The sequence below is a fragment of the Spea bombifrons genome, chromosome 11 (assembly GCF_027358695.1).
Source record: "Spea bombifrons isolate aSpeBom1 chromosome 11, aSpeBom1.2.pri, whole genome shotgun sequence".
In the NCBI taxonomy this organism is placed as follows: domain Eukaryota; kingdom Metazoa; phylum Chordata; class Amphibia; order Anura; family Pelobatidae; genus Spea; species Spea bombifrons.
In genome coordinates, this window is record NC_071097.1 from 24,172,759 (window position 1) to 24,200,267 (window position 27,509).

Consider the following 27,509-nt stretch of genomic DNA (forward strand, 5'->3'; position numbering starts at 1 on the left):
GGACAGAAGCCGATATAATCTATTCCAGCATGGCCTCAAAAGCCTAGCATTTTACTGCAGGTTTAGGCATAGGGGTACACTTTACTACTGCTGGGCTACAATGACATCATAGCACCCATAGCCGTTTTAATATTCCTGTGCGGATTTAATATACATTGGCAACACACTTAATGCCAACAGCATAAATAATTAACTTGGACAGCTAAACGGTTCTGTTGCTCAAGCTACCGGGTAAGATTGCTGTTATTGCCAACACCCAATGTCTTTATAATAAGTATATGCGTATTCCTCTGCGTCAGGAGACACATTAATAAAATAATAAGAGTGAAGAGGAAGCTGCTTGTGATTCTGTCTGATCTTTTACTTGTTTTATGTTGCGTTTTTCTAGGAAGCCTTATCTAGTAACCATGTAGGTTACGCAACAGGGTAAGGATAAGCTGCATCCTCCCACTAAGCAAATGGAAATGTAATAACATTCGTTTTAACCCTTTCTTTGCAATGTAGTGCTTATATCATGTTCTTATGGGGAATGGCGTCATTGTGATGAGGAAGGGTATTAACTTGAATTCATGTTTGTTTCTTGTTACAGGTTTGTCAGGTGCTGGTAAAACAACCCTCGGTTTTGCTCTTGAAGAATATCTGGTGTCACATGCCATTCCATGCTACTCCCTTGATGGAGATAACATCCGTCATGGGTTGAATAAAAATCTTGGTTTTAGTTCTGAGGACCGAGAGGAGAACATCCGACGTATCGCCGAGGTCGCCAAGCTGTTTGCAGATGCTGGACTTGTCTGCATCACTAGCTTCATCTCACCGTACATGAAGGTAACATTTATTGGCTTAGCAGTCACGTTAGGATAATTGCGCAGATCCGCAGAGATCCAAACGGTTCCAAGAAGAATTTTAGCTCAGGAACCTTTCTTCTGTGGCTTTTAAGAGAGTCCAGGGATAGACTTGGAGTTATAACAGAAGAGAACAAAGATATACTTCATCGTGAGGTCTTGCTCATTTGCTTTCAGCGCACGTTGTTATCACAGAATTGCTGGAAAGTTCTGCCTCACATGTTGCGTGAAACAGGCCATAGATTAAACATCTAGAGATCTGATTACATTATCAGCAAGAATGTGTAATGTTTCTATAATACGAGAACATAACCTAGATATTTTTTTGATAGACATGTGATGAGCATTGCTGATAACTTTAACAGAATATGACATTTGTGCCTGATTTTATACTGTGAAGGAGTATTATTTATTTTATTACATTTTCATTCTGGTAAATGAAAAAAAAAACAGAAATCAAACCTACTTTTGGAATTTGTGGAGATTCCTAAAATATTAGGAATAGCTCTAGATAAAAGATTAAACTTTACTTTATTATCTTTCTGTTAAATGATGTGTATAATAATAAATACTGGCCATACCCTTTACATTGTATTATTCTCTCTGTTAAAAACCCTATTCCTGAAGAAATTGCTTTTCGTTTATTAGTCTCATTTGCAGTTCTAATTTTTGTGGGTTGACAGGATCGTGAAGATGCACGTAAGATACATGAAGCTGCAGGACTTCCATTTTTTGAGATCTTCGTAGATGCCCCGTTAAATATTTGTGAAAGCAGAGATGTTAAAGGGCTATACAAAAAAGCCAGGGCTGGTGAAATCAAAGGTAAGACCCTAATTGGCTACTCAGCAGTTCTGTGTTTTTTCTATCATTACAAGACAGAATGTTTTATGCGGGCCGCTTGCTTTGGGACTGCCATAGATGTATTGTAGCTGCATTATAGAACAAATTACCATCAAGACATTAGTGTCAGGGGTCTTAATTTGTCGTTGGTAGGTATGGCATTGAAGGATTTCTGGGGCTGATCTGGTACTAGACTTGGTGAAGAATTCCATCTAGTTTTCCATGGCCATTGTGAGAAAAATGTTCAGAAGCCCCCGCTATTATGCATTTTGTAATCTAATTATTTTGTAAATGAATGCAATAACTTGTACTGTTTCTACATGACTGTCCATGAATTATCTTTTCATCAAAGTTATGGTTTATGACCCATTTAATGCTTTCTCACGGACTATTATCCTGGGTTAATACTCTTGTGACATGATATTGTATACTTGGGAGGAACTTGTGGCTAAAGGAGATCTAGAAGCATTAAGATGTTTCTCTGGAAACACCGGTTCAACAACTCTTGAACTGCCTTCTGGTAACATTGGAGAAACAAAAACAAGACTTTAATAGAAAACTATCAAAAATCAATGTTTTCATTTGTGTTTTTCTATGACAAATATTTAAATAATGGTAGTCCTACCATTAAGCAAAAAAAAACTTGAAATCCAGGTTTTTTACTTAAGAGCAAAAAAGTTCTGCCTTTACAACTCATTGTATTTAGTTTTAAATTGTCAATTGTTATGTTACTTTTTGTCTCTGTGTCAAGAAGATACTCCAGCTCCCCCATTTTTTTTCATTCTTGGTTTTGCAGCAGTGTGTTTGTAACGCAGTATCAATGTCTGATAGCCCTTTGAGTCGATACATTTGACAGAACCTCTTCTTCTCTTTACCAAGACCGTTTTGTTGCTTGTAGGATTCACAGGAATTGACTCAGAATATGAAAAGCCAGAGGCCCCAGAACTTGTGTTGAAGACCAATGTCCACGGTGTGAATGAATGTATTCAGCAGATAGTGGAGCTCTTACAAGAACAGGTGAGGAGCATTCACATTACTGCCTTGACTCAAAATGTGCCCCGAGAAATCCGATCAGTGTAACTAACTTGTTAGTACAGTGATTATTTTTGATATTTTGAGATTGCATGAGTTGCGTTTCAGCTCCTTCTCTTCACAATACATATGAAGAGCTTCTGCTGGTTGACCCTCCATAAAGCATAGTAAAATCAGAAGTCTTCTCACCCATTGAATTATACATTATACAGGACCAGCTCAGCCCCTCTGCCAGATATTTTTCTGTTTTAGTGCGGGCTTTATAATGTTGTACTTTACATAAATATTACCTTTACTAAAATATGTTTATTGTGCTTAGCATGAATTGATTGGGATCATCATTTTTTTTCAGTCTATTGTCCCATCTGGAGCCACAAAGGACATCCATGAATTGTTTGTGCCAGAGAATAAGTTAAAAGAAGCCAGAATTGAAGCTGATAAATTGCCTTCAGTAGAAATCACCAAGGTAAAGGTCCTGTCGACCCCTGTGTTGCAGATTTGACATGTTTGTCAAATATGATCATTTTCTTCATTGCTGATTAATATTGTTTTAAATCGCCATTAGTTTTGTATCTCTGTCTGCATATTATGTGATTGTGAATTATACATTGCTCCTTTCTAGGTTGACCTCCAATGGGTACAAATTCTGAGCGAGGGCTGGGCCACGCCACTAAAGGGCTTCATGCGCGAGAGAGAATATTTACAAGTTCTACACTTTGATACCCTTTTAGACGGTAAGGTTACTTTAATCTGTATACTGTGTTATTTATTAATAGTGGTAGGTCTGTGTTTTTTAATACCTTGTTTTTCTGACAAACACATAATTTCGTTATTAACTACCCCTCTTTTATTAAAAAATATATTTAAAGTACATGCTGTGTAAGAAGGTTACCTGGGATTATATAGGTATGGGGCCCCAGCCTGGGGCAACGGATAAAACATGGTTTTAGTGCTGATTTTGAAAAGTGCCCTTATTACCATAGCAGGGCGACATAGAGGCGAAAGTGCCTGGAGTAAGAAATTTGGCGGAACAATGTAAAAAAATGTTTCTAAAACATCTGTTTTTTGTCTGTAAACAATGCATATTTTTGTATGTGCCTGCGTGATGATGTATCAAAATGCACTTTTCTTTAGATTTGAAGCATAACTCTGATATATCAATGTCAAGGTACCTCGGTGAGTTCCCCTCGTTTTATAAACTCGAATCCCGCAGTTCTTTAAAAAAAAAAAAGAAACCGATCTTCACCTAATTTACCATCAACAAATGGACTTCAGTGGTTTGCACTTGTGGGAAAATGTTTCAAAAATGACTTTTATTTGCTGAAAAACAATCCAGTATAGAAAATGTGCAGCTGCATATTACAAAAAATTCTATATGTGCAACCCACTAAATATTGCATCCTGAAAATATCCAATACGGCCAACAATAAATGGCGTGATTTATTTGATGACGTACATGGCGTTTAATTTTACTACCAAAAATATAAAAAAAAACATCAGCACAACCGTACAGTGGTGGCATTAAATATACTTGTATATACTTTAGACTATGTTTTCGTTACTATTGGTCCTCAAGCTGCTGTAGACTATAAGCCCTATCATCCTTGGCTAGCTGGGCTAAGTGTGATATGCTCTGTGGTTGAGTAGCTGAAGGTCTAAGTTTGCTTCTTCTGTATATTTAAGCTAAAGTGCTTAGTCTTCCGATACATACTTCAGTATATTAAATGCACCATCGCTGTACTTTGTGATCCGGTTTATGGCTCAGATTCATCCAAAGGTGACAAGGCTTGTGGTTCGGTACGGGAGGTTTACCAAGGAGGTGCTGGCGCTAAATGATGCCCTACTTTAGGGTTCAGAAACTAGCATCATCTGATGAATGTCTCAGTATCCTTACCTACTTTGTTGGACCAACATGTTATGTAGGCAACGGAGAAAAACGTAAGAACTATTCAAAAGTTGTGGTTTCCCTAAATGACCAACCTAAACTTGGCGTCACAAGAGAGTTGGTGCCTGCAAATCCAGATTGACCTTGGTAAACCTATTCACTGGTTATCCACACCACCCTTAGATGTATTTGTACCATCACTTTTAATTATGGTCATAACGTTTTAATTTGTTTTTTATTTATTAGTAAGATTCATATTGTTATGTGATAAATAATTATAATAATAGACGTATACAAAGATTCTGGGCTTCTATCAACATTTCTATGCTTGGCACAATGGTTTGAGGAGATTGCAAAAAATCTCTACATTGTCCTGAAATTTAGGAGAATAGTCCAGGATATTTGTATATGTTTTCCTGTTATATTTCAAGGGTATGGCTGATGGGGTTGGTGAAATGGTAATAAATTAGCCCTAAGACAAGGCTCTTAAATGCCTAAATTTCATGGGAAACCAAATTAAAAGAGCAGAATATTAATAAAGCCATTTCTAGACTCCATACCATACACTATATGATGTACTTTATATGCTATTATTGAAATATTAATTTTGCATTACCTTTACATTTTAATTTTAGGTAAATTACAAAGATTTGATGTGATAACTGATTTTTCTTAATGTTTCTCACTTTTTTTCAGCATTATGTACTATAGAGCAGTACAAACACTAGTTAATAAGGATCATTGAACCACAAGACACTAATGTGACATAGAAAAGACAACACAGAGACGACAGGGTTCCTGGCCCCACCATTTAATTGCAGTTATTTTCAGCCTTATATCTGCCATACGGTGATCCAAGGGCCATCTCATTGTTTAGAAGAAGAAGCAATACATATATCTTGGGGATGTAGTTGAGTGTAAATCTTTCACTTAAGAATAGATTTTGGTAGGAATTATATTGATGCCCCAGTATTCCATGAAATCAGCCCATTCCTTGTTTTCGTGTTCGAGTTCGATCTTTAATTCTAACACCCCTGTATTTCTGCCTGAAGATCTTAACCGAAGACGAGTGGAGTCAGCTTCATAGTTGTACAGCTGCTTTCATTCTTTACACTTATCCATTGCTGTCTATACCCTATAGATATTAATGTAAAGTTGTGTTTGCAGGAGGAGTAATCAACTTGAGCATTCCTATTGTGCTGCCTGTTTCCACTGAAGACAAGGAACGTCTGAGTGACACAAAAGCTTTTGCTCTAGAATATCAGGGGAGGAAGGTCGCCATCTTAAGAAATCCAGAATTCTATGAGCACAGAAAGGAAGAGAGATGTGCCCGTGTTTGGGGAACAACTTGTGCCCAACACCCTCATGTCAAGGTACAATCTTTTTATCTCAACATACACTGGTGGACAGAACATACCAAGATAGAACATATGTGTACTTTTTGAATGATACCATCACTGTGTGAGAAACTCTGTCAATATTTGGTGAAATTAATCTCTAAAATAGATGATGGATAATTTTGGGTTCATGTTATGTCACCAAACTGGGTTCCTCTTATGTCACTGAAGTTTTAGGTCATTGATTTTGACAACATAATATTTTTGCTATTATTAATCTTATGAGAACCTCCACATTGCTAATGTTGATGGATCCTCCAAAGCCTAAATGTGTTCTACAACTGGTAACTTGCTAATGTCTCCAGGAATGTCCACATTCCTCAGACACTGACTAAGTATGTAGGGAATCGAGGTTCTTCGTCAGTTTCATTGCCTCCGGTTGCTCAGCCCTGCCTAAGGAATTGGTGTGAATACAGGTTTTTGGACACACAAATGTATTCCTTGATAAATGAACACTCTGTGGTCTTCCAGCCCGAAGATTTTAACTTGTCTACCCCCATCATTCCTTGGCTTAGAAAGGTGATAATGACATTCTTTCTAGAGGACAGACATTGTTAACAGTTGCCACTAAATTGCACTAGTTGCTTCCCAGCATCTGCCATTTTGAAAGGAAAAAGAATATTAATTGTAATGCATTTTAGTAGTATTTGCTCAATATAAAATGGGTACCCAGAAATAAACGAAGTGCACAGGCTACCCCACCACAAATAAAATCCACATTTCGTAAACCTTGTTTTTATGGCTACCCCTTTTCATCTTTAAGATGGTGCTGGAATGTGGCGATTGGTTGGTCGGCGGAGAACTTGAGGTCCTGGAAAGAATAAGATGGGGTGATGGCTTGGATCAGTATCGCCTTACTCCTCTGGAGCTGAAGCAGAAGGCCAAAGAAATGAATGCAGGTAAAACAGTGTGTCCTGACAGCCTCATACAAGGGAAATTACGCAGAACCCTGACTGTACAAAATAACCACGACTGAGCATGTGAGTCCAGAGTGTAACAACAAGGAATAATTACCATGTCACCCAACACCCACTTTCCAAAGAAATGCACAATAGTCCCATAGTGCAGAAGAGTTATTAGCAGTGAACATGGCCTCCATCAATTCTCCAACAGTGCAGAAGAGTTGCTAGCAATAAAGATGGTCTCCATTATTTTTCCCATAGTGCGAAGAGTTACTAGAGGTGAAAATGGCCTCTATCATAAGCCTGCTGCTGGGGCTTTCTTGCCCCATAGTGGCCCCTCTACGCACTGTTTATTTTATGTCAGAAGGAAATGCTTTATTTCGGCCTGTGTGTAAGATGATAAGTGGTCCCAGATGTGCATGATATACTAGGGCACGCCAGTTTCTTGTGACGTCTGTGATTACATATTATTTGAATGAAACCTAATACTCTGTCAGGGATCTGAGCCCTTGGTGGATTCCTTGAGCAACACTTCTTGGAATGGTGAGAGCCGAAATGCAGTCTTCAGAGGCACAAAATGGGTCATAAATTACCACTTTGCCATGTTACTGTAAAGTAAGACCTATAAAGGATGCGGCTGAATCTTCGAGCCATCATATTTTAAGAAAGATACAGTAGACTTGTTCCTTTTTGCAGGATCTCCCTAGCTGCTGGTTAATTGGTTCTAGTTTCCATGTAGATGCAGCCTTGATAACTCACGTGAGTTAAAGTAATAAAACACAAATGTTTATCCTGAGACCAGAACGATTCCACCGTCTGCCCTCGCTGCTTTACAGCAGAATACAGAACAAACGAGCATACTGTGACTCTACCGAAAGGAGACACAATGGGCCATACCTATAAAGCACAATTAGAGGGAAATGTTCAAAAAGCATCAAGGTATTATCCGGAAACTAATGCCCGTCATGCCCTAACATTTTGCCCCGGTACTCTTTATGAACATGGAAAGTGTGCTGTACAGCTCTAAGCATATTATCAGACTAACATGTGGTAAGCATTAATATGTGAAGGGTCTACTAGTGGTTAGTTCGGAGTTAATATTACTTAAAATGCACTTCATCTCTGCCTAATTTAAAAAGAGTAATAAACCAGACACCCTGCAACCCATCCACCCAGGTTTTATTGACCGTTGGCGACAAATTCTGTCTGTCTTATTTCCTGAAATTCATAAATCGGTAACATATTTATGTGTATTTAACTTAATTATGGGGGCAAATAATGTTACATTCTTGTCACAGCAGGACGCTGTCCTTACTTTCATTGTTCACCTTGTGTAAGTTGCGTTAGCCGCTAATCAGCTGTATTGTTTGCCAACACACCCTGCTTTAAAAACACACGGGCTCCTATTTTATGCCCCGGAGGTGCAGACATAATTAAAATATGCGTATTCTTCCAAGGCCAGTTATATAGCTATAAGTGAATCGCTATATTACTTAATTACCGTGCTATGTGTTCCCGATACAATCCCAATGAAATACGTAATGCGGTAAGAATTTGGGGTACGCATCATTTTCATTGGACACAATGGGCAGCCATGCAAAAGAGGGTGCATCTTGCAATAAGTGACCAGTCTAGACATCACTGTAAACGATGTGTGCTTTGTGTCTTTATGAATGAACAATAATTGTGCAATATACCTGAGCCGGTCATTAAATCTGCTGTGTCCATCTCTTCCAGATGCCGTATTTGCGTTTCAGTTGCGCAACCCGGTTCACAATGGCCATGCTTTGCTGATGCAGGACACCAGGCGCCACCTGCTGTCCAGGGGCTATAAGTGCCCCATGCTTCTGCTTCACCCATTAGGGGGATGGACCAAGGATGATGATGTACCATTGGACTGGCGCATGAAGCAACATGCCGCAGTGCTTGAGGAGGGGGTTCTGGATCCAAAGTCAACCATTGTTGCCATATTTCCATCTCCAATGCTGTATGCAGGGCCCACTGAGGTAACTTATTTCCTTATTTTTATTGTACAGTATAATTACCTATGAATACTGTCAAATTACATTAAAATGCAGAACACTCCATATATAAAAGAAATCCCTATATATATATATATATATATATATATATATATATATATATATATATATATATATATATATATATAGCCATTACTTCTGTGAGTAATGGTTTCCATGGTTACTGCAATGGGATTTCCCCAAAAGGCTACTTCATCTGCACATCAAAAGCTAGACGCTTATCTTGAAATAGTGCATTCCTTGGCAGTGGGGTCAGGTTTGTTTTGTTCAGGTAACCTAGGGTGAGTGTCAAAGGACACAATGTTAGCCTCCTTACAATAGAAACGATGCATGCGCCTCCTGGAAATTCCAACAATCCACACCCAGTAGCCATGATGGCCGGACCAGTCAGTGTGTTTTATGAAATGCTAACTAGAGACATTCTTCTGTTTATCTGATGAGAATCCACAAACACGCTCAAGAAATATCTTTTTAGGAGGTACTGGGTGTTGATGGAAATGGTAACCCATCTACATTTTTCAGTGTTATTTTTTATAAAGACTAACAGTCCAATCTCTAATCAGAGGGTGTAAGCAGGCAGTGCTGGTCTGCTTCCCAGAAGGCACTCTACTTGCAGTTGGCACAAGAAACACTCCCTAACATCAAATATTGGCAACCCCTACAGGCCGAGAGAGCCAGATTCTGGCAGTCTAGCTGCCGCGGGCTGCAGGAGTTTGGGAGGGGATGACGGGAGATGCCTTTCATTTCCTCATGTCCTCATTTCAGAGTTAACCTGTTAACCCATGTCAAGCTGTCTACCTAAAACCCTGCAGCTTGGCTTAGTCTCGTCAACTCTATATTAGAGACCAATCTGTTTTGGGCTCAGTCCAAAATGTGATTAAACAAATAATTTGTTTCATGTTTGATTTAAAACATCAGATCCGTGGGACAGTTCTCGTTTCGAGAAGGTACATTTAAACAGCTGGTCGGGTTTTTTGAGGCTTAGATCCTTTGTAGTTATCTATCTATCTATCTATCTATCTATCTATCTATCTATCTATCTATCTATCTATCTATCTATCGTAATCAATGGATGAGTAGTTTTTAAAGCTATTTGTCTGGCCAATCAACTGATGGCTGTAAACTTTACAATGGTGTTTTTATGGTTGCAGAACTATGCCTATAAAAGTCACCTTAATAAGTTTGCTATTTATGGCCCAGGTTTATTTTGTCGTTTCTTGTAACGCATCTAGTGCCAGAAAACTCCACAACTTTCTAAAGCTTTTCTTCTATCAGGAGTAATATAAAACTAAAGGTTGGCACAAGGTAGCTTTTTAAACTATCAGAAAGCAATACAAAGGATTCGTGTCCTCCTTACATGACGGCACGTAGATCTGTCTGAAAGATCCAAAGAAACCGTTCAGCTGGGCAGATTCGGAAATTCTCCATGAACTTTAGGCCAGAAGACCTGGAGACGTAGAATTATTTTACCATCAGTCTTATATCCACCGGCTGAATCATCACATACCACCTGCTTGGACACAGGTCATGCCACGGCTCAAATTAAAAACAGGTCACATCAAGTAATTTAAATTTAGCAGGAGGAATCGCTTACTCGTCCGGGTGTCCCCAAGGCAGAAGCCTGCTTGTTTGTCTAATGATGGAGAGGTCACAATGCAACGACTGCCTTCGTTTTTTCACCATCGTAAAAAAGTTAAAGGGTCATTAACACCACAAAGTGAGAAGAGATGTGCGAGGAGTTTTATGAATTACTGTTACATGTTTTATAGTTTCTATAATGTTTAACTTCCCTACATATAAAGTGTGCCGCGTGTTTTCATTGATTACACCGCATTGTTTTGTGTTTGCATTGCTTTGAAACACAGTACTTGCCACATCCATTGCACATCCATTCTGTTTTATTTTTTGGCATCATTAAAATGAAATGGTCTCACATGCCCCATCATTGCTTTGCTGCAGGTCCAGTGGCATTGCAGAGCTCGAATGATTGCAGGGTCCAACTTCTACATCGTCGGCCGCGATCCAGCAGGAATGCCGCATCCCGAAACCAAACAGGATCTGTACGAGCCAACGCACGGAGGGAAGGTACTCAGCATGGCGCCAGGACTGACTTCCGTGGAAATCATCCCGTTCAGAGTGGCTGCTTATAACAAGACGACCAAATCCATGGAGTTTTACGACAGAGAAAGGTACAATGAAGCCTTTTAAAACAAAGCGCCCCAAGACAGGTCACATAATAAATACAACGAGAAAAAACGAATAACAAATCCAAGAGGATAGTCCTTAGTCCTGATTTATTCAGAAGTCTTTTACTGTCTTTGGTTTATTCAATTAAACACAAGTTTTAAGGAGCTTCAACTTTTAACTCAATGACTTGAAGGGCAGACCCTGGGACGTTTCTTCTGCAGAAAGGTCTGAGTTGGCCCTGCACGATGTCTCCTTCAATGAGTGATGTAGAATTGCCATCAAAGTATATACTATACAGAACTATGTCCAGCATAAACTCTTCTTGCTGGAAAATCCCATTGGGGACGGCCCTTCATAATGCATAGTGAGAACGCAAATCTTCTGTAAAATCCCCTTTTAAGATTATTACATTTTTTCCTGTTATGACTTCCTCATACTCTACCAAGGTATGTTAGATGTCACATGCCACAGTGGTCAGGCGTTGTATACAATGCATACATTGTTCACTTTTCCTGTAATACATGGAAAACACGGCCTCAAATGATTCTACCTTAATTCAGCGCAATCAAACCGGCCATTAAGAGGTTTACGATTTAAAGCCTTTTTAAATGGATAGATCAATCATCGAAATTACCTTTCTTAAAGTTTCCCAAACAATGGTTTTGTAATTTCCTCCCTCAGTTCATCATTTTCATCATTACTGGTAATTAAAGATTAAGCATTTATAGAGAAGAAACAAAATCGCTTTTTACAATTAGAGGGGGGAGTTCCAAAGGAAATGAGAAAACAAAATTTTGTATTAAAAAAATATAGCGTGAGATTTAAGAATTAAAATGTCCAAGTTAAATTCAGTTCCAGATATATTTTATTCTTAGCCGGAAAACTTTTCTGCAGTACAGAAAAATAGAAAGTGGAATGGAATAAGAACAGAAACAGCTGTTGGCCACATGGGTTCCTCTTTTATTTCATTAAATCTGCCCCTGTCCTATTAACCAGAATAATGTTTTTTTTGTTAGGCACAATGAATTTGACTTCATCTCTGGAACCCGGATGAGAAAACTTGCACGTGAAGGAGAAAACCCACCTGATGGTTTCATGGCTCCCAAAGCCTGGAAAGTCTTGACCGATTACTACTGTTCTTTGGAAAAGAACCATTGACCTGAAAGCGCAGAATACTGAAGCTGTAAGCTAGTTATTTTATAAAAGAAATGATTTTATATCCTAATTACAAAAAAACAAATATTTTATAGCTTTTTTTAAATAGTTGATTAGCTCTTTTTATACAAAAAAAAAACAAAAACATAGCACGCCAATTTTAAAAAACAAACAAAAATCCGATGCTTAACCTTTGTGATACTGAAGGTAATATGTCAATCCTGGGTGATAAATATATATACTTTTACTACCTACTATGAAAAACATATACATTTGTAAATGTTTAGCTTTTCATAGGGAACAAAACGATATCTCCCTTACTCAGTCCCGTCTAAAAATAAATCATAAGAGTGTCCGTGTATTCGGAGCTTGTGCAGGACTTGGTCTTTCTGAAAACTAAGGCTTAAATACATTTTTCTCTACTATTAATTTGTAAAATTATAGTAATCTCTACTATACACCATTGAAACGCATATTGAAGTTCATGGTCTTTATAGTTAGCTCTTTTTCACATCAAATCCTTTCAATTTCACAGTTATTTATGGCAATCATGCTTGTAACAATAAAGCGTAAATACATTCTAGCGTTAGGGCTTATGCTACCAATATATATATATTTTTATTTTAGTAAATGGCTAAATTTGTATCAATCGCTACAAAGAGATTTTACATAAAAATGTTTTTTTCTTATATAATGATATTTGCAGTTAAAGGAAAATGCATATTTACATGCAGAGGACCAAAATTAGTATTTTTTTTTCAAATGAAGAAGCTAAAGTTGAAATGTTCCTGATAGTTTCTGGATAATCATGAAGGATTTGCTTTTCTTGTAAAACAAACCAAAACTTGCCTTCTCTGTATAGTGTGTTGATTACGTTGTAATTGGGGTAATTCCGTAAAACTTTTTGTTTTTCAAAGCTATTTATTAAAGATGAGACTGGACTTGCTTGTCAATGTCTAACGTAATGCTGGTGTTACTATCAACATTTAATGTTAAATAAATATTTCTATATTTCTGAATGCTTGTACAAGTTTTGTGTTTTTTTTATTGTTAAATACATGAACCCACACATAAAAAAAATGTTCCATAAGAAATTTATTTAAATAATTCAATATTTTTATTTAACGGAAATTACAGCTATTGCTAGAAAACAATATTTCCTCCTTAAGAGTCGCCAGGAACTTCAATCGTGCTGTAACTAGCAATCTGGATAAAATCTACCGGTATGTATGCCTACTTAACAAAAATATAAATATGTGACAAGAAAAAAAGACTAATTCTCTGCAACACGATGTGAAAGTCACACACTGCACAATTCATACCCCATCATACCAAAAGCCGATGTGAACATTATCGGCAGTAAATAAAATCCATGAAACCTTCGGACGGAAAAGATTTAAGCAGGATGAATTCAAACCTGAAGTATTTTCTTCGATTTAAACAAATACAGTGATGACATGTTTAAATATCTAATTTATTTCAACAAGAACTAATTTCCCCAGTTAACAAGCCTTGCATTTTTGTATATTTTGTACGGACTGCTATAAATGCTACATATGTACAGAACTTCATCGCTAAGGTTATTTATACCTAAATTAGAACTGGATAGCAAATCTGTTAAATACAAAAAAAAAAAAAAATCAATAGCAAAAAAAAACAAAAATATATTCTAGTCAGCAACAAGTACAGCAAATTGGGAAGACAAAGCCCTTCACCATCTAGAACAGCACACTTTCCACCGAAACGAAGCAATACATGAATACTGATAACGATTGTGAAGTTATACCTGCCGTATGGCAACGTTTTGCCAGAATGTATACAGTGGTGGAGAGAAAAGGCTGATATGGTCCATGAACTGATATAGAAACCCATAAAGGATGAATTCAGAATGATTGTTTAGATAAAAAGAACGATCCATTAACAGTATGAATAGCCAAGTCCTCGGAGAAGAAACACGCCAGAACATCTTACTAAAGCTGTCCAAGTAACGTGTAATAGAAACGCAGTCCTTTATCGTACATGCTAAATTCATACCATAGAACATGAGGGTTCTGAGCAAATTACAACACAGAGAACTGGATGCAAATCACACCTTAATGTCGCTGCGCGGGACAGGGTCACCTATGGTTTTTACAGAGCTTTAGTTGGATTAATTAACCACAGATATGCTGACAAATAATTGCCTTGAGTAGATAACAAACATGGAAAATGTTTTCTGCTAACCAAATCACTGGCATGTCTGCAATGACAAACAGCTTAGTCTGTGACTTGAGTTCCAAAGGACCATCGATAGAAATTGATTCCTTGAGACACCAGCAGCATTAACAAAGGTCTTTTATCAGCCCATTTTTTGAGTCACTATCGCTCAAGGAGGCTTATCTAGAAACACTGCTTGGGGAGGGATTAATTAACGATCAATTCAAAGGCGACTGCAGATTTTCTGGCTGCAAACACTCACACGGGTTGGGCGCTTCATTGTGTATTGTCGAGTGAAGGAGCTAAAACACAACTCTCCTTTTAGTGAGTAAACCCCACAGATGCATAATACTTGGCAAAAGGGCACATTATGCGAAAACTTGAGTATCAGCAAGAGGGACACCTCAATTATTTCCTTTAAGTAGCTACCACTGCTCTTGTCAAGGCTTGATATATTGCATGAGGACTCTTGTTAATGGTTTGACGCTCTGTAGGATATCAGGCATCATTAAGGCTTGATGGACCTTGCAAATGCAGCGATGATTTGATGGACCTGTGCCACAATTAATCGCACCATTCAGCAACGGAGGTTGGAAAGATATTGGACATCAAAGGGCACCCAGTAGCAATGTCAACCCACAGACTGTCAAGTAAAATGTTCACTTCATGGTCAAACTGGGCCTACCGATCATCAGAACAAGATTTAAAAACTGCAAGGAATGCTATTGTAAAACCAAGAGCAATGTTTTTACAATAAAGGTTCAAATCTACTGCATCAACTGTTCCATGTGTACAGTGCTTTTCCGAACCACATCACACCTACTCAACCTAATTGACCATAATCATTAAGGGCCACAGTTTGGCAACTTTTACAACTTCACACCCAAATCATTCATAATTCATCATAATGCAGGCGTATATGAACATAACCACCCAGGTGGCATGTTTCTCCGATGATCTGGAACATCCCTTGGGCGTCTCTAAAATATTTTCAACAGGAAACATTAAAGCGTCAGAGTAAGACTCGATTCATAGATCACTCCATAGATTTATCTATTACTGGACCGCTTATTTCTATGCTTGAAAACAGTTGCCAAGTCCGATGGGTCACTGACGCTCAAACAGACCCTTTTTTAGACCTGTACCAGCATTGTTTAAGTTTGTACAAATTATTGTTTTGTATATTGTTAGTTTTAATGATATAGTTAAACTTGTATTGTTCCCTTGCTGTAATAGCAGTATGGTATCTGCTCGAATTTGACACAGAAAATGTAATAACAAAAAACAGTGTCCTAAGAAATAAAGTTATAAATCTAAGTGGGATGAGAAACTGTGATTTCTGTAATCATTGCATATAGCATGAGGGTGGTAGGCAGATTATAATCTCGTTTTTAAATGATACAGAGAATTATGCAAGATTACACTTACTGTTTCCCAATAATCGTTTAATCAGCCCATAAGAACAAATGTAGTACAAGTGTAAAAAAATATACTTGTGGATGTTATTCACAAAAACAGGAAAATTCAAACTGAAAATGATCACCACCTTGCAGTATTCTGCGTTACTCAAACTCATAGAGCTTCCGCTTAGGACAGGATCATGGCCAACATAGTGCAGTAAAAGCCTCCCAAAATGGGTCCATAAAAAGAGCCCCCGGGAGACATATCGCTACATAACGGGGCCGCCGAAACTCTCGTTTCTCTTATCTTATGTAAGTAGCCAAATGCAATTGTCAACATTGTCTATAGATCTTGTGGGTGAAATCAACCAGCATCTCAACAAGGTCAGCAGCAAGGGTCTAGCCACTAAAAATTCCAAGGTCAGTTTTCAAACAAAAATATTTGCTTCAGAAAAATTTAAAACAGAAGATTAAGGATAAAAACTGGGTGCCTAAAAGGTTTTCACAGAACCAAACCTTGTGGGCCATTTTTACACACCTCCACACACACAATAATTACAGCGACAGATTTTATTCTCTCACGGGATATCAGAGGTCATCTAATCCTAAACACGCAGGAAACATGCCTTTAAAACGCTCAGCAAGACGAGACGACGGACAGGGAGAAGCCGTTGACATTCAATGTGCATTTTAGTCATTTTGTTGATATGTACAGACTATGTAGACATACACATACATGCCATCATCACGCACACTTCCCAGAGTGAGAAGGTATATTGGATTTTGCTAACGAGCCAGACTCTTTATTATGTCCTTAACGTCCGCAATCAACGCAGACTCAAAAATACCTTCAATTACTCATAACACCAAAAAAGCTGTTATTGCAAAGTAAAAAAAAGAACATAACAAAAAAAGCCTAACGCTCGTGATAAGCTTTATAAAATTCCAGACCAGAAATGCCCATTGTATAAGTTAGGCTGTGTTTTATCAGAATTGCGTACATACATGAAGCTGACTCGGGACTGGAAATAGTGAATGATGTAGAATGGTAACTGGTGTTGGTTTTCCTTTTCACGATCATCCCACTGGTGTTCCAGTCTCGTAAAATAATATATTAACATACACAGGTTTGTTTTTTCGTTATAAACATGGAGGAATATACCAATACATACATCTTTATACACACAGAAGATATACACCCGACAGCATTCTTTTTTCCCCCCCAGAATAAAGTGCGTATGTTTTCAGATTATTAACTTTGGGGAAAAGATATTCACGCTATTCTGTGGAAAACCCCTTGAATAAGTGGCATGATGGTTAATGCGCCGGCGCAAACATAGCGCTATTGCTGTCTGCGTCTCATGTTGTGAATCGTCATCACTAAACAGTAGAGGTTTTACGCTCATATAAAAGTATGGAACTGCACACAAGGCCAGACTCTCTCCCCTGCCCGATGTTCCCTTGTTGTCTCTTCTGGTTAGCTTATTCAGCTAGGACCGCGTGCGTTCAAACGATCTTAGTCCAAACTGACGTGCATCAGAATGCTCTGGTTCGATGCTTTTTTGGATTTCTTCATTTTGTCAATGGCCATTATTAAATCCTGCTTTTGTATAGGTCGAAAGTCCTCATAAAAGCTGAAAGGAAAGAAATAAAAGCACTTTTGTCACTATTCTGTTTACAAATAGAGATAAAGCAGGGGCATGAAGATACATAACCGGACCACTGAACAGCGATGCTCTATGTAACCATAGATGATGGGGTAAGATCTGAATACTGATTGATGTAGAGTCTTAGATCTTAATCAGTCCTTGGTCTGTCTTAAAATCAGTATGGCTTTATGTCTATACCATGCACCTTTAAATCATCTCACTGCATTAGCCTCTACCACTTCTGCTGGGAGCCTGTTCCACTTATCTACCATCATCTCTGTAAAGTAAAACTTCCTTACATTGCATTTAAACCTCAAATACTTTAAGATTATGACCTCCCAACAAAGCAATCAGCAAGGGCATGCCATTTTAATGAGGGGGGAAATAACCCAATAAAAATAAAACACAAATCGTGCTGCATGATACACTGCATGTATTTAGATATTTTGTTTCATTAACACATCCAGAATATTTATGGGATTCCCTAATTACAGGAATCACTGCTTCTCGACAAAGAACTTTCTTTTTCAGCCCAGAACATTACAGTCAGCGGACATTACAGAGTAAGAGGAGTATTTTGTCTCACTTCTTGCCATAGTACTTAGTGATTAATAGTATAAACAATGCTTGGCTTCCTCATGTGCTACATGTATGCAAAAAGGCATAGATCACATACCCATCTTCTGAACAATTGGCTGCATATTCTCGGACGCAAAGCAGAGCGGCATCGCGACACATTTCCTTCAGGTCACTGCCAGAGAATCCTTCGGTGTGGTTGGCAATCTCCATCAGGTCCAAGTCTTCATCCACCTAAATCATATGAATACACATAAAATAAGTCATATTATTCATTAATGAAATAGAATCTAGGTTTTCCTGGCCCACTGTGTCCAGCGTAATTGAGATTACTACAGAGATGAAATAAGGGTATCTAGCCCTAGCAAGGCTGAGCAGAATAGCGTGGTGGTATAGCAATATCCCAAGATTGCCTGCATTATGCTTTAACATATAACAGTATGGACGGAGAGGAGGCAGGTTTGGAAGGCAGCTAAATAACCAATGCATAAATAACCATCGCATTGCACCAGGTGGGGATAAACACGTGGATCAAGGTAATTATTACGGGCATTGAAGGGATAGCCAACCATAAAATACAAATTGACAAAGTATGAAAGTAAAAGCGCGCTTACATTTTCATTTTTCAGGATCAGACCAAGAATTGCCTCACGCTGTGCGAGGGACTGAAAACAAAAAGAGTAAAATAAAAGTTACTTTTATAAAAAAAAAATGCTTAATTAATCCTTAAAATAATAATAATAATAAAATATTAGCTAGCCATAAAATAAAACAAACTGTAAAACACATCCTATGGATCATTGTCCACGCACAGTCATGTCGGCTGCATTCATTTTCTGGGAATTAACGACATTTTAAATAGAGAACTGCGTGTTCAAATTACTGTATATTTGCTTCAAATCCAAAAGAGATTAACTAAAAATGTCCGAAACCATAATAATCAGGTGAACACATCCTCAGGTAGCTTGCCCAAAGAACACATTTATGCTGACAGCACAGATTCATATTAAAATGGGTCATTTTAGAAATCTCTAACATAGATTTTTTTATTCTGGCATTTCCCGAGGTCCGTCTCACATCCTGCAAAGTCTGAGATTTTTTTTTTTAAACCACATTGATATTAAGTTTTTCTGTTCATTTATTAAGGCTTTTTCTTTTGTTACATACCGGTTGACTGATATGGAATCTGGTTGGCATTCTTCGTAATATCGCTGCATCGATATCCTGAGGTCGGTTAGTGGCTCCCATGACAACAACCTAAATAAATGTCAAAAAGTGAAAAATGCAATACAGTGGAACTTCAATAAGACATGCTTGAAAAATTAATTATGTGTAGTTTCCAGTAGTTTCAAGTCTCCTAAGCCCAGAATAACTTAAATAGCTACGCTTACTCTGTGTAAGATATGCCTGTTAATGCGAGTATGACTTTAGAGCATGAAAGGACAAAATGTTTATAAAACGTAGATCTGAAAATGTGTTCCAATTCTTATGTGAATAAAAAGAATATTCCTCGCCTCAGATAACAGTAATAAGGCAATACCTGACAACTGTGGTCTGTATCCAACCCATCCCAGAGACTCATGAACTGAGCTTTCATCATGGCCGTGGCTTCATGGTCGGAGCTAGAACGGCTTCGGAGGAAAGAATCTGTGTGGGAAGAAAGAGGTTATGGTGATGGTTAATAGGAATCCATTAAATTGGAAATGCCCAATTATCAGCTTTTACTATATTCAGTCAAAGCGAATATTAAGGATGCTCCCATCTCTGTGGGTTCATACAGCTATTGCATATCGCTAAGGTTTGGCGACGTTCTAGAGAGCCTTACCTATTTCATCAATGAAAATTATGGCTGGCTGGAGCTTTACGGCCAAAGAGAAGACGGACGCTGCCAGTTTCTGAGACTCTCCGTACCACTTGTCCGTCAGCGTGGACGGCTGGAGATTAATGAAGCGGCATCCGGCTTCTTTGGCTGTGGCTTTTGCAATGAGAGTTTTACCGCACCCTGGAGGGCCATAAAGAAGGACTCCTGAAATTTAAAAAAAAAAAAACCAGCATGTAGTTGGTATTTTATTCAAACAATCAATAGAAGGTCCTTATGGAAGGCTTTGGTAATGAAATAATTCATAAGATTAAACATAACAGGCTATGAGAATTTATTGGAACACAAATTATACTCAACGCACATAAAGCTTTCAAGAAAAAAACTGGTTGGAAGCTGTACAGTAGGGTATAAGAATAAAAAAACTACAGCTACAGTAAATACATTAAAACAGATTAAAGGGTTCTATGTAGGGCTATCCTAGTTCAGTGTGTAGCATTGTTATTAGCACATAATTATTTTTGACTTGGGGATCAGTTCTTTTTCTAAATCTAGGTACCAGATTCATACCTAGTTACGCAAATCTTTTTTAGGGGCAAGTGGGAAGATGAGTTTATCCGATCCAACTGCTCTCTATCGCGAATCCGGTGCTGTGGGAAAGGGACGTTGATTACTGCTTTCTGATTTGGAGGGGGAGTTCCAATTATTTGGATGTATTCATTAAGTATTTAAACATAACCCACAAACACATTGAATTTATCTGTACAGGACACTGACAGAAATATATCATTTCAGAATTTTGCAGAGTATATGAAGGCAGCTCAAATTTTAACTAAACTCTGGTTGAGTGTAATAGCTATATTCCATACGGGCAATTTAGGAGATTTATGCAGAAAAATGTGGGAAAACACTGAGTTCTTGAAGGTGACAGACTTGAAAGATCTGATGACTAAACATCCAACTTTTTTAAGCCCCAAAATTCACAAAACACTGTATGAATAATGTCTTCACTAACATCTAATGCCCTTTTAGTAATAGAGTCGCAAGATGAGAGAGACAACCCAATGCTCCTCAGAAGGACATTATATTGTTTTTTCAAACCCTGGAGAGAGAATTTCATATTCTGAATGCAATAGGTTTTATTTTCAATGAAAAGTATTACACCTTTTGGTGGTTTCTGCTCCACCTGGTGACACACATGGGAATGCATGTAGAACTAGAAGATGATCTTTCTACGGAGGTCTCACAGATTTTAGACTCTGAAGTCAGTACTGACAAGTTTCTTTGTTCTGTACAGCTGCAGCATTTCCTTTTTGCCATACTTTTGTTTATTTATGATTTTGGATATATACACTTTAACATCACAGAGTGAAGCGTGCACTCTTCGCTTTCAATAATACCTTTAGGGGGCTGCAGCAGTCTGGAATTCGCAAACAGGTGTTTCTTTCTTATAGGAAGTATTACGGTGTTTTTCAGATCTGTTATGACATCATCGAGACCTGCCACATCACTCCAGGTTACCTACAGGGAACAAACGGAACTGTAAAGCTTCTTCTACAATGTTGCATTTCAAACTTTAAACAAAATGGAAAAAAACACTACAAAATAAGTAGATTAAAGGGCAAGTTTGTTGGGTTTTTTTTTTTTTTGGTGACATGCAAAGATTTCGTCATTGTCCCAGTCACTCCTAGTTTTACTTACTTCATACAGCTTCCAGATGTTGTGGGCTAGGATACTATAATGCAGGGGTGTCCAATCTGCGGCCCTCCAGCTGTTGCAGGACTACATCTACCATAATACTCTTTCAACTAAGGGGCGGGCTGAGGAGGATGGGAGATGTAGTCCTGCAGCAGCTGGAGGGGCGCAGGTCGGACACCCCTGCTATAACGTATTATTGGAAATATATTGCAAACTGAATACAAATAATTACAATGTTGATTCATGTGTATTTCTTTTTTAATTTACACTATTTCTTTTTGGTAAATTACTGTTACTGCATTTTCTTAATGAAGTACCTTATGATAATAAAAAATAAAATAAATAAAATATGCATTTGATCGTTTTCATTGGAGTTTTTAGAAATAAATTACAGAGACCAAATGGTAAACTGCAAAACACAAAGGGCGTATAGCTATGGTGGTAGCAAATCTTTACTCTGGAGAATGATCTATAAAACGTCACACTCATGACAACTCCTTAGAAGGTAATGCCCAGCTTCTAGTCATGTATTCTAAAAGTTGTCAGCTGTTGTACCGGTTCATCAATCTGTAGTAATGACTTTATCCGTACTTGTTTTCCCTTACCTGCACACTGAGCGGGTCCACGAGATGAGCCGCGATGCTCAGTTCATATTCTGTGAGTTTCACGTTCTTCACGCCAATCTGCCGCATCAGCTTCTCAGCCTTTGGAACACCAAACCATTATTCACGAGGACAACCCAACACAGTCTGATAAATACACGCATCAACACACACCAGAAAAACTTACAATATTACCATATGGACAACTAAACACTTTTTATGCTGCTTCAGGTATGTTTTTGGTCACCTATCCATAGATCCCACTGTAGATAAAGAGCCAATTAACATTGATCTCGTTCTATTTCACTTTGTAAACCCAACACATTTTGGAAAGATCTCAACATTTACAGGAAACGTTACTAAAATACTGGGTAAGTGACACCATTTGTGATACTGGAGGCTTTTGATATCAGCTAAAATCACGTTTTTCTGCATACAGTGCGGCTGGGGCAGCTTGGAAGTTATTACTGAATATTAGGGATAAAAAAGCCCTTTAACAAAATACATTTGTGTGTGATAATAGCGCCTCTGTAACCCTTTTTCTCTTCTGAAAACCAATAAACAAACTTTACTTATATTAAAACCAAAATTTCCATAATTGTGACTCAAAGATAATCAATAAAAGCAAAATAATTTCTTGCGGCGTGCCTTCTGTCTGCCCTAGTGGTGGAGGACAGCGAGAAGGCATACCGTAGGAAGTGACCGTCAATGGTTGTGGAAAAAGAACCTTCAATACAAATAAGATTTGCATTTGCTCAAGGGTCTCAGATGGTCTCTGTTTTTCTATCACCCTGAATATGAGTGTTACATATTTTTTTATTTACATGCTGTAATAAAAGCTTTGCTTTTTATAGTATTTTTTTGCTTCAGCTTCACCTTCTCTATGCTCTTATGATTCTCGTCACGAACTGCTTGAACGGGTGAGTAAAGGAGCCAATGCGTATGGGGGGATTCTGCAGAACTCCTCCATGCATTTGTAAGAGGGGCAACATACTCATTTAAAGGGACCTCTCAGCTATCATACACATTTAAGTGCATACGATGGCTTGATTGCCCCTTTAAGCTTTACATCTGAAGTGGTCTCGCTATCCTGCATTTCTATACACTTTCATTGTATTTTATAGCCTTAAAGTTATGAAGAAAAAAGAGCCGTACCTGTTTCTGGGCTTCGACTTTCTGTTTTCTGGTCGGATCAACAGCGTCTACCATCCATTTTATGGTATAATATGTAACGGCTCCAAATATCGTCAGTCGGAAAATAAGACCAATGACTTCATTCCGACTCAAACTACGAGAGAAGGCATCCGTAGGAACCATTTCCTAAAGACAAAAAAGAAATTAAAACAAATACAAACATGAATGTATCTGGCCATTTTATTCACATGCCACAGCTGTATAGAAGCATCTTGTATTACCTAAATAGTATCATTTATCCCCTTTCTATAAAGCGATGAATAATAATACTGGATGCCTTTCAACTATACTATACTATAAACTCAGATAGAATAAACCTTTTAAACTTGCTGACATGCCCGTAACATGTTTTAAAGAACCTCTACAGATCCAGGTATTTTAGACTTCAATTGGTTTAAAAGGAAACCCCACTGATACAAAGAAACTACATTTTGAAAAATATTATTTAAAAGAAAACGGCACTAGAGTTTGCATTATATAATGTTTTCAGGCAGCGGAATTTTAGCTGATTCTAAGTGTTCTAAATCAGTTAATTTACCCCCATCTACTAGACAAACACCCTGACTCGTTATCACACTGTCTGGGGTATACAATATGAATGGCTCGGTGTTAATCACTCCAAGGATTAATAAAAGTGCACAGGGAGGACTTCTTTAGCATTGTCACAAAGAATCAGACCAATGTGTTGTAACAGGGAAAGTCACCAAAAATATGGACAGCCTGCAGGACTGCAGATAAAGAAGTACTAATGGAACAAAATGAAACAAAACCAGTTTTTTGGGGGTCTTTCTTCAGGGGGTCACCTTCTTCAAAAGGAGGCACAATCACTTTCCTTCCTGGACTAAAAGACCAGACAAGAGGGCTGGATCTTGTCAATTCCCTACCAAGAAGTGAGGAACCACGGCCATCAAAGTCTACAACTAATACCTGGAGCTTTTACGGGCCGTCCATTGGGTCAAGGCTAGGTTAACACAGACCTAGGTGCAGAGGGACGTGGGCACGGCCAAACGCGCTCCCCGGCCCGGGATAGAACTGACGGGAGACCTGGGGAAACAGGGCTTTACCCGGAGACTCCACGGCAACCCCCCACCCCTAATGTCAGTGTTCAGGGGCCCAATTTACTATACAAATACCCAGCTCCTTATTAGAGCTGAAACAACGAATCGATAAAATCGATAATAATCGATAACGGAAATCATCGATAACGATTTCCGTTATCGATTAATCGAGTGATCAATTCGTTGTTGGAGCACTCGGCTCCTTTTACTTACCTCCGCGAGCGTTCCCCGCTTCTGCTACACGCTCTGCAGTCTCCGCCTTCTAGCTACGTGACGGATGTGACGCGTTCCGGAGGTAAGTATTCTTCATGTCTATGTGCACGGATCGCACAGAGCCACTCGCACAGAGCGAATCGCTCTGTGCGAATGGAGCCACTCGCACAGAGCGGTTCGCTCTGTGCGAGTGGCTCCACTCGCACAGAGCGGTTCGCTCTGTGCGAGTGGCTCCATTCGCACAGAGCGGTTCGCTCTGTGCGAGTGGCTCCATTCGCACAGAGCGGTTCGCTCTGTGCGAGTGGCTCCATTCGCACAGAGCGAACCGCTCTGTGCGAGTGGCTCCATTCGCACAGAGCGAACCGCTCTGTGCGAGTGGCTCCATTCGCACAGAGCGAACCGCTCTGTGCGAGTGGCTCCATTCGCACAGAGCGAACCGCTCTGTGCGAGTGGCTCCATTCGCACAGAGCGAACCGCTCTGTGCGAGTGGCTCCATTCGCACAGAGCGAACCGCTCTGTGCGAGTGGCTCCATTCGCACAGAGCGGTTCGTGAGTGTGGGTGCAGGGCAGAGTGGGGGTGGGGGTGCAGGGCAGAGTGGGGGTGGGGGTGCAGGGCAGAGTGGGGGTGGGGGGTGCAGGGCAGGAGACTGGGTGCAGGGCAGAGTGGGGGTGGGGATGCAGGGTGTGAGTGTGGGTGCAGAGCAGAGTGGGAGACTGGGTGCAGGGCAGAGTGGGGGTGGGGATGCAGGGCAGGGTGTGAGTGTGGGTGCAGGGCAGAGTGGGTGCAGGGCAGAGTGTGAGTGTGGGGGCAGGGCAGAATGTGGGGGCAGGGCTGGGTGCAGGGCAGAGTTAGAGACTGGGTGCAGGGGCACAGTGCAAAGTGCTGGGTGCAAAGTGCCAGTGCTGGGTGCAAAGTGCCAGGGCTGGGTGCAAAGTGCTGGGTGCAAAGTGCCAGGGCTGGGTGCAAAGTGCAAAGTGCTGGTGCAAAGTGCTGAATGCTGGGTGCAAAGTGCTGGATGCAAAGTGCCAGGGCTGGGGCAAAGTGCTGGGTGCAAAGTGCCAGGGCTGGGTGCAAAGTGCTGGGTGCAAAGTGCTGGGTGCAAAGTGCTGGGTGCAAAGTGCTGGGTGCAAAGTGCAAAGTGCTGGGGCAAAGTTTCTTGAACAGTAATAGTCCACCTCTTTTCAGAATGTTTGGGGTTATTTTGTTTCATAAATATTGTGTTTGGGTTCTTGTACTTTGAAAATATTGTTTTTTATTACATCATAACAAAATAAGAATGTTAATGTAAATTTTAAGTTGTTTTTTAACATCCAGTTCATTAAATTCTTTTAAATAAACGAAAAATTTGCATATTGTTTTTTTTTATCCGATTAATCGATTAATCGAAAAAATAATCGGCCGATTAATCGATTATTAAAATAATCGTTAGTTGCAGCCCTACTCCTTATCATACTGCCCTGTGGTAAGCGACATTCTGTCTCATACAACCTGACATTCCGACTAAAGAAAGTCTATGGGAGGACGGATTTATTAGGCACTAAGAATGAGCTCAGTGTGGTGACTGACAACAATGGCACCCTTCCGATCTGCAGATAATCACAGTATACAGCCCTGTCTTTTATACTTAAGGAGAAAAAAATCTTTATTTTCCAATGGAACCCCCAGTTAAAGCAGTGCTGATACATGAGAATATGTATTTCCGCGTTAAATCGTGTACCCCCGACGATGCTCGGGCAGTCCTAGCGGTCACATGGCAGCTACTCGAGCTGCCGGTGATCCTGTGACCTTCCCATACTCCCAGCTAACCCTGCTGAACACTGCGGACCGGCTCACACACCGACATGCCCTCCCGCATATAAGACTGTTAACGCCGATACGGAGCCCGTTAATATACCAGAGCAAGACGAATAAGGACACGAGTCACTCACCGGCTTTATGACACTGTCAAACCCAGGAAGAGAAAACCAAAAGCAGCGGCTACGCACTGGTGTGCCCTCAAAATGATTCCCTCGCAGAAACAGCGTACGCGACAAAAACGTTCCGCCTCACACTAAGAGGGATACAGTCAGAAGTCAATAGTAATTTCAGTGATAATATTAGTTGGCGATGTTTTATAAAATGTGTAAAGCTATGTTATCGCCCAAATTATTTCCCATTGTATGTAGAAACCAATTCTTTTGTTCCTGTTTGAAAATTTACTCTGAAAAAAACCCAAACATTAATCTTAGAAAGTTCCACCAATATTTGACTAGTTTCAGATTAAACATGTCGTCAAAACATTATACTTGAGTTTATTTATCGTTTTGCTTTTTTCTGTTATTTTATTGGTTTCTTTGCGCCTACTGTTTAGCGTTGGCGTGTACTTTTGGTGCCATTGTCTTGTCATATTCACTGATGTATATGGTTTAAAGTTGATGAATGTAACATAATGCACTTGGGACGCAGACATCACAAAGCAGAATATATTTATTTATTTCCAAAGACTTGTAAGAAGGCAATGTAATAAAACGTCAGAAAAGCCAGCAAGGTGCTGGCCTGTATGGCTAGAGGCATTAGTAGCAGGAATAGGGAGGTCATTCTGGCCAGTTTCATAGTTGCCAACTTTTGGGGAAAAAAATCCAGCAGTCTTTAGGTGGGTTGGTTATAGTAGGTGACGCTGTTAGTATAAGTATAGTAAGACCTTGTGCGGATGTGATCCAGTCAGAAAACTCTACACCATAGAAGATATATTAGTTCACCAAAAAAATATAATACGAAATTAAAGGTATAATGGGAGAATTTACAGAATGGAATTAATGAGAGAAATGGGAGCTCAGCTACA

General features: G+C 39.2%; 2 protein-coding genes across 3 annotated transcripts in view; one reads left to right on the forward strand and one right to left on the reverse strand.

The window, feature by feature from the left end:
• Positions 1–13,301, forward strand: part of PAPSS2 (3'-phosphoadenosine 5'-phosphosulfate synthase 2) — a 30,019-nt gene extending 16,718 nt beyond the window's left edge. The window contains exons 3-13 of one of the 2 annotated variants that reach the window (XM_053450029.1): positions 590–825; positions 1,526–1,664; positions 2,581–2,699; positions 3,067–3,180; positions 3,337–3,448; positions 3,849–3,890; positions 5,767–5,972; positions 6,760–6,895; positions 8,636–8,904; positions 10,900–11,129; positions 12,144–13,301. In XM_053450029.1, the coding sequence (XP_053306004.1) occupies positions 590–825; positions 1,526–1,664; positions 2,581–2,699; positions 3,067–3,180; positions 3,337–3,448; positions 3,849–3,890; positions 5,767–5,972; positions 6,760–6,895; positions 8,636–8,904; positions 10,900–11,129; positions 12,144–12,285 (1,745 nt within the window). In that variant the 3' untranslated portion in view covers positions 12,286–13,301. The remainder of the gene's footprint in view (positions 1–589; positions 826–1,525; positions 1,665–2,580; positions 2,700–3,066; positions 3,181–3,336; positions 3,449–3,848; positions 3,891–5,766; positions 5,973–6,759; positions 6,896–8,635; positions 8,905–10,899; positions 11,130–12,143) is intronic. The other variant, XM_053450030.1, reaches the window with a different exon arrangement.
• Positions 13,302–15,906: 2,605 nt separating this feature from the next.
• Positions 15,907–26,691, reverse strand: ATAD1 (ATPase family AAA domain containing 1). Its single transcript, XM_053450322.1, has 10 exons — positions 26,617–26,691; positions 23,378–23,542; positions 22,226–22,324; positions 21,323–21,443; positions 19,929–20,129; positions 19,644–19,750; positions 19,271–19,360; positions 18,718–18,768; positions 18,204–18,337; positions 15,907–17,512 (listed from the first exon to the last, which is right to left on the reverse strand). The coding sequence occupies exons 2-10, from the start codon at positions 23,537–23,539 to the stop codon at positions 17,395–17,397; spliced, it is 1,083 nt and encodes a 360-aa protein (XP_053306297.1). The 5' UTR covers positions 23,540–23,542; positions 26,617–26,691; the 3' UTR covers positions 15,907–17,394.
• Positions 26,692–27,509: the final 818 nt, after the last annotated feature.

Bases quoted from the DNA above. Each gene is read 5' to 3' on its own strand.
- ATAD1 (XM_053450322.1), bottom strand. From the start codon at position 23,539: ATGGTTCCTACGGATGCCTTCTCTCGTAGTTTGAGTCGGAATGAAGTC. The intron at 21,444-22,225 runs GTAAGGGAAAAC...TGTTCCCTGTAG, and splicing joins TGGACCCGCTCAGTGTGCAG to GTAACCTGGAGTGATGTGGC. The intron at 19,361-19,643 runs GTATTGCCTTAT...ACATTTATTTAG, and splicing joins ATACAGACCACAGTTGTCAG to GTTGTTGTCATGGGAGCCAC.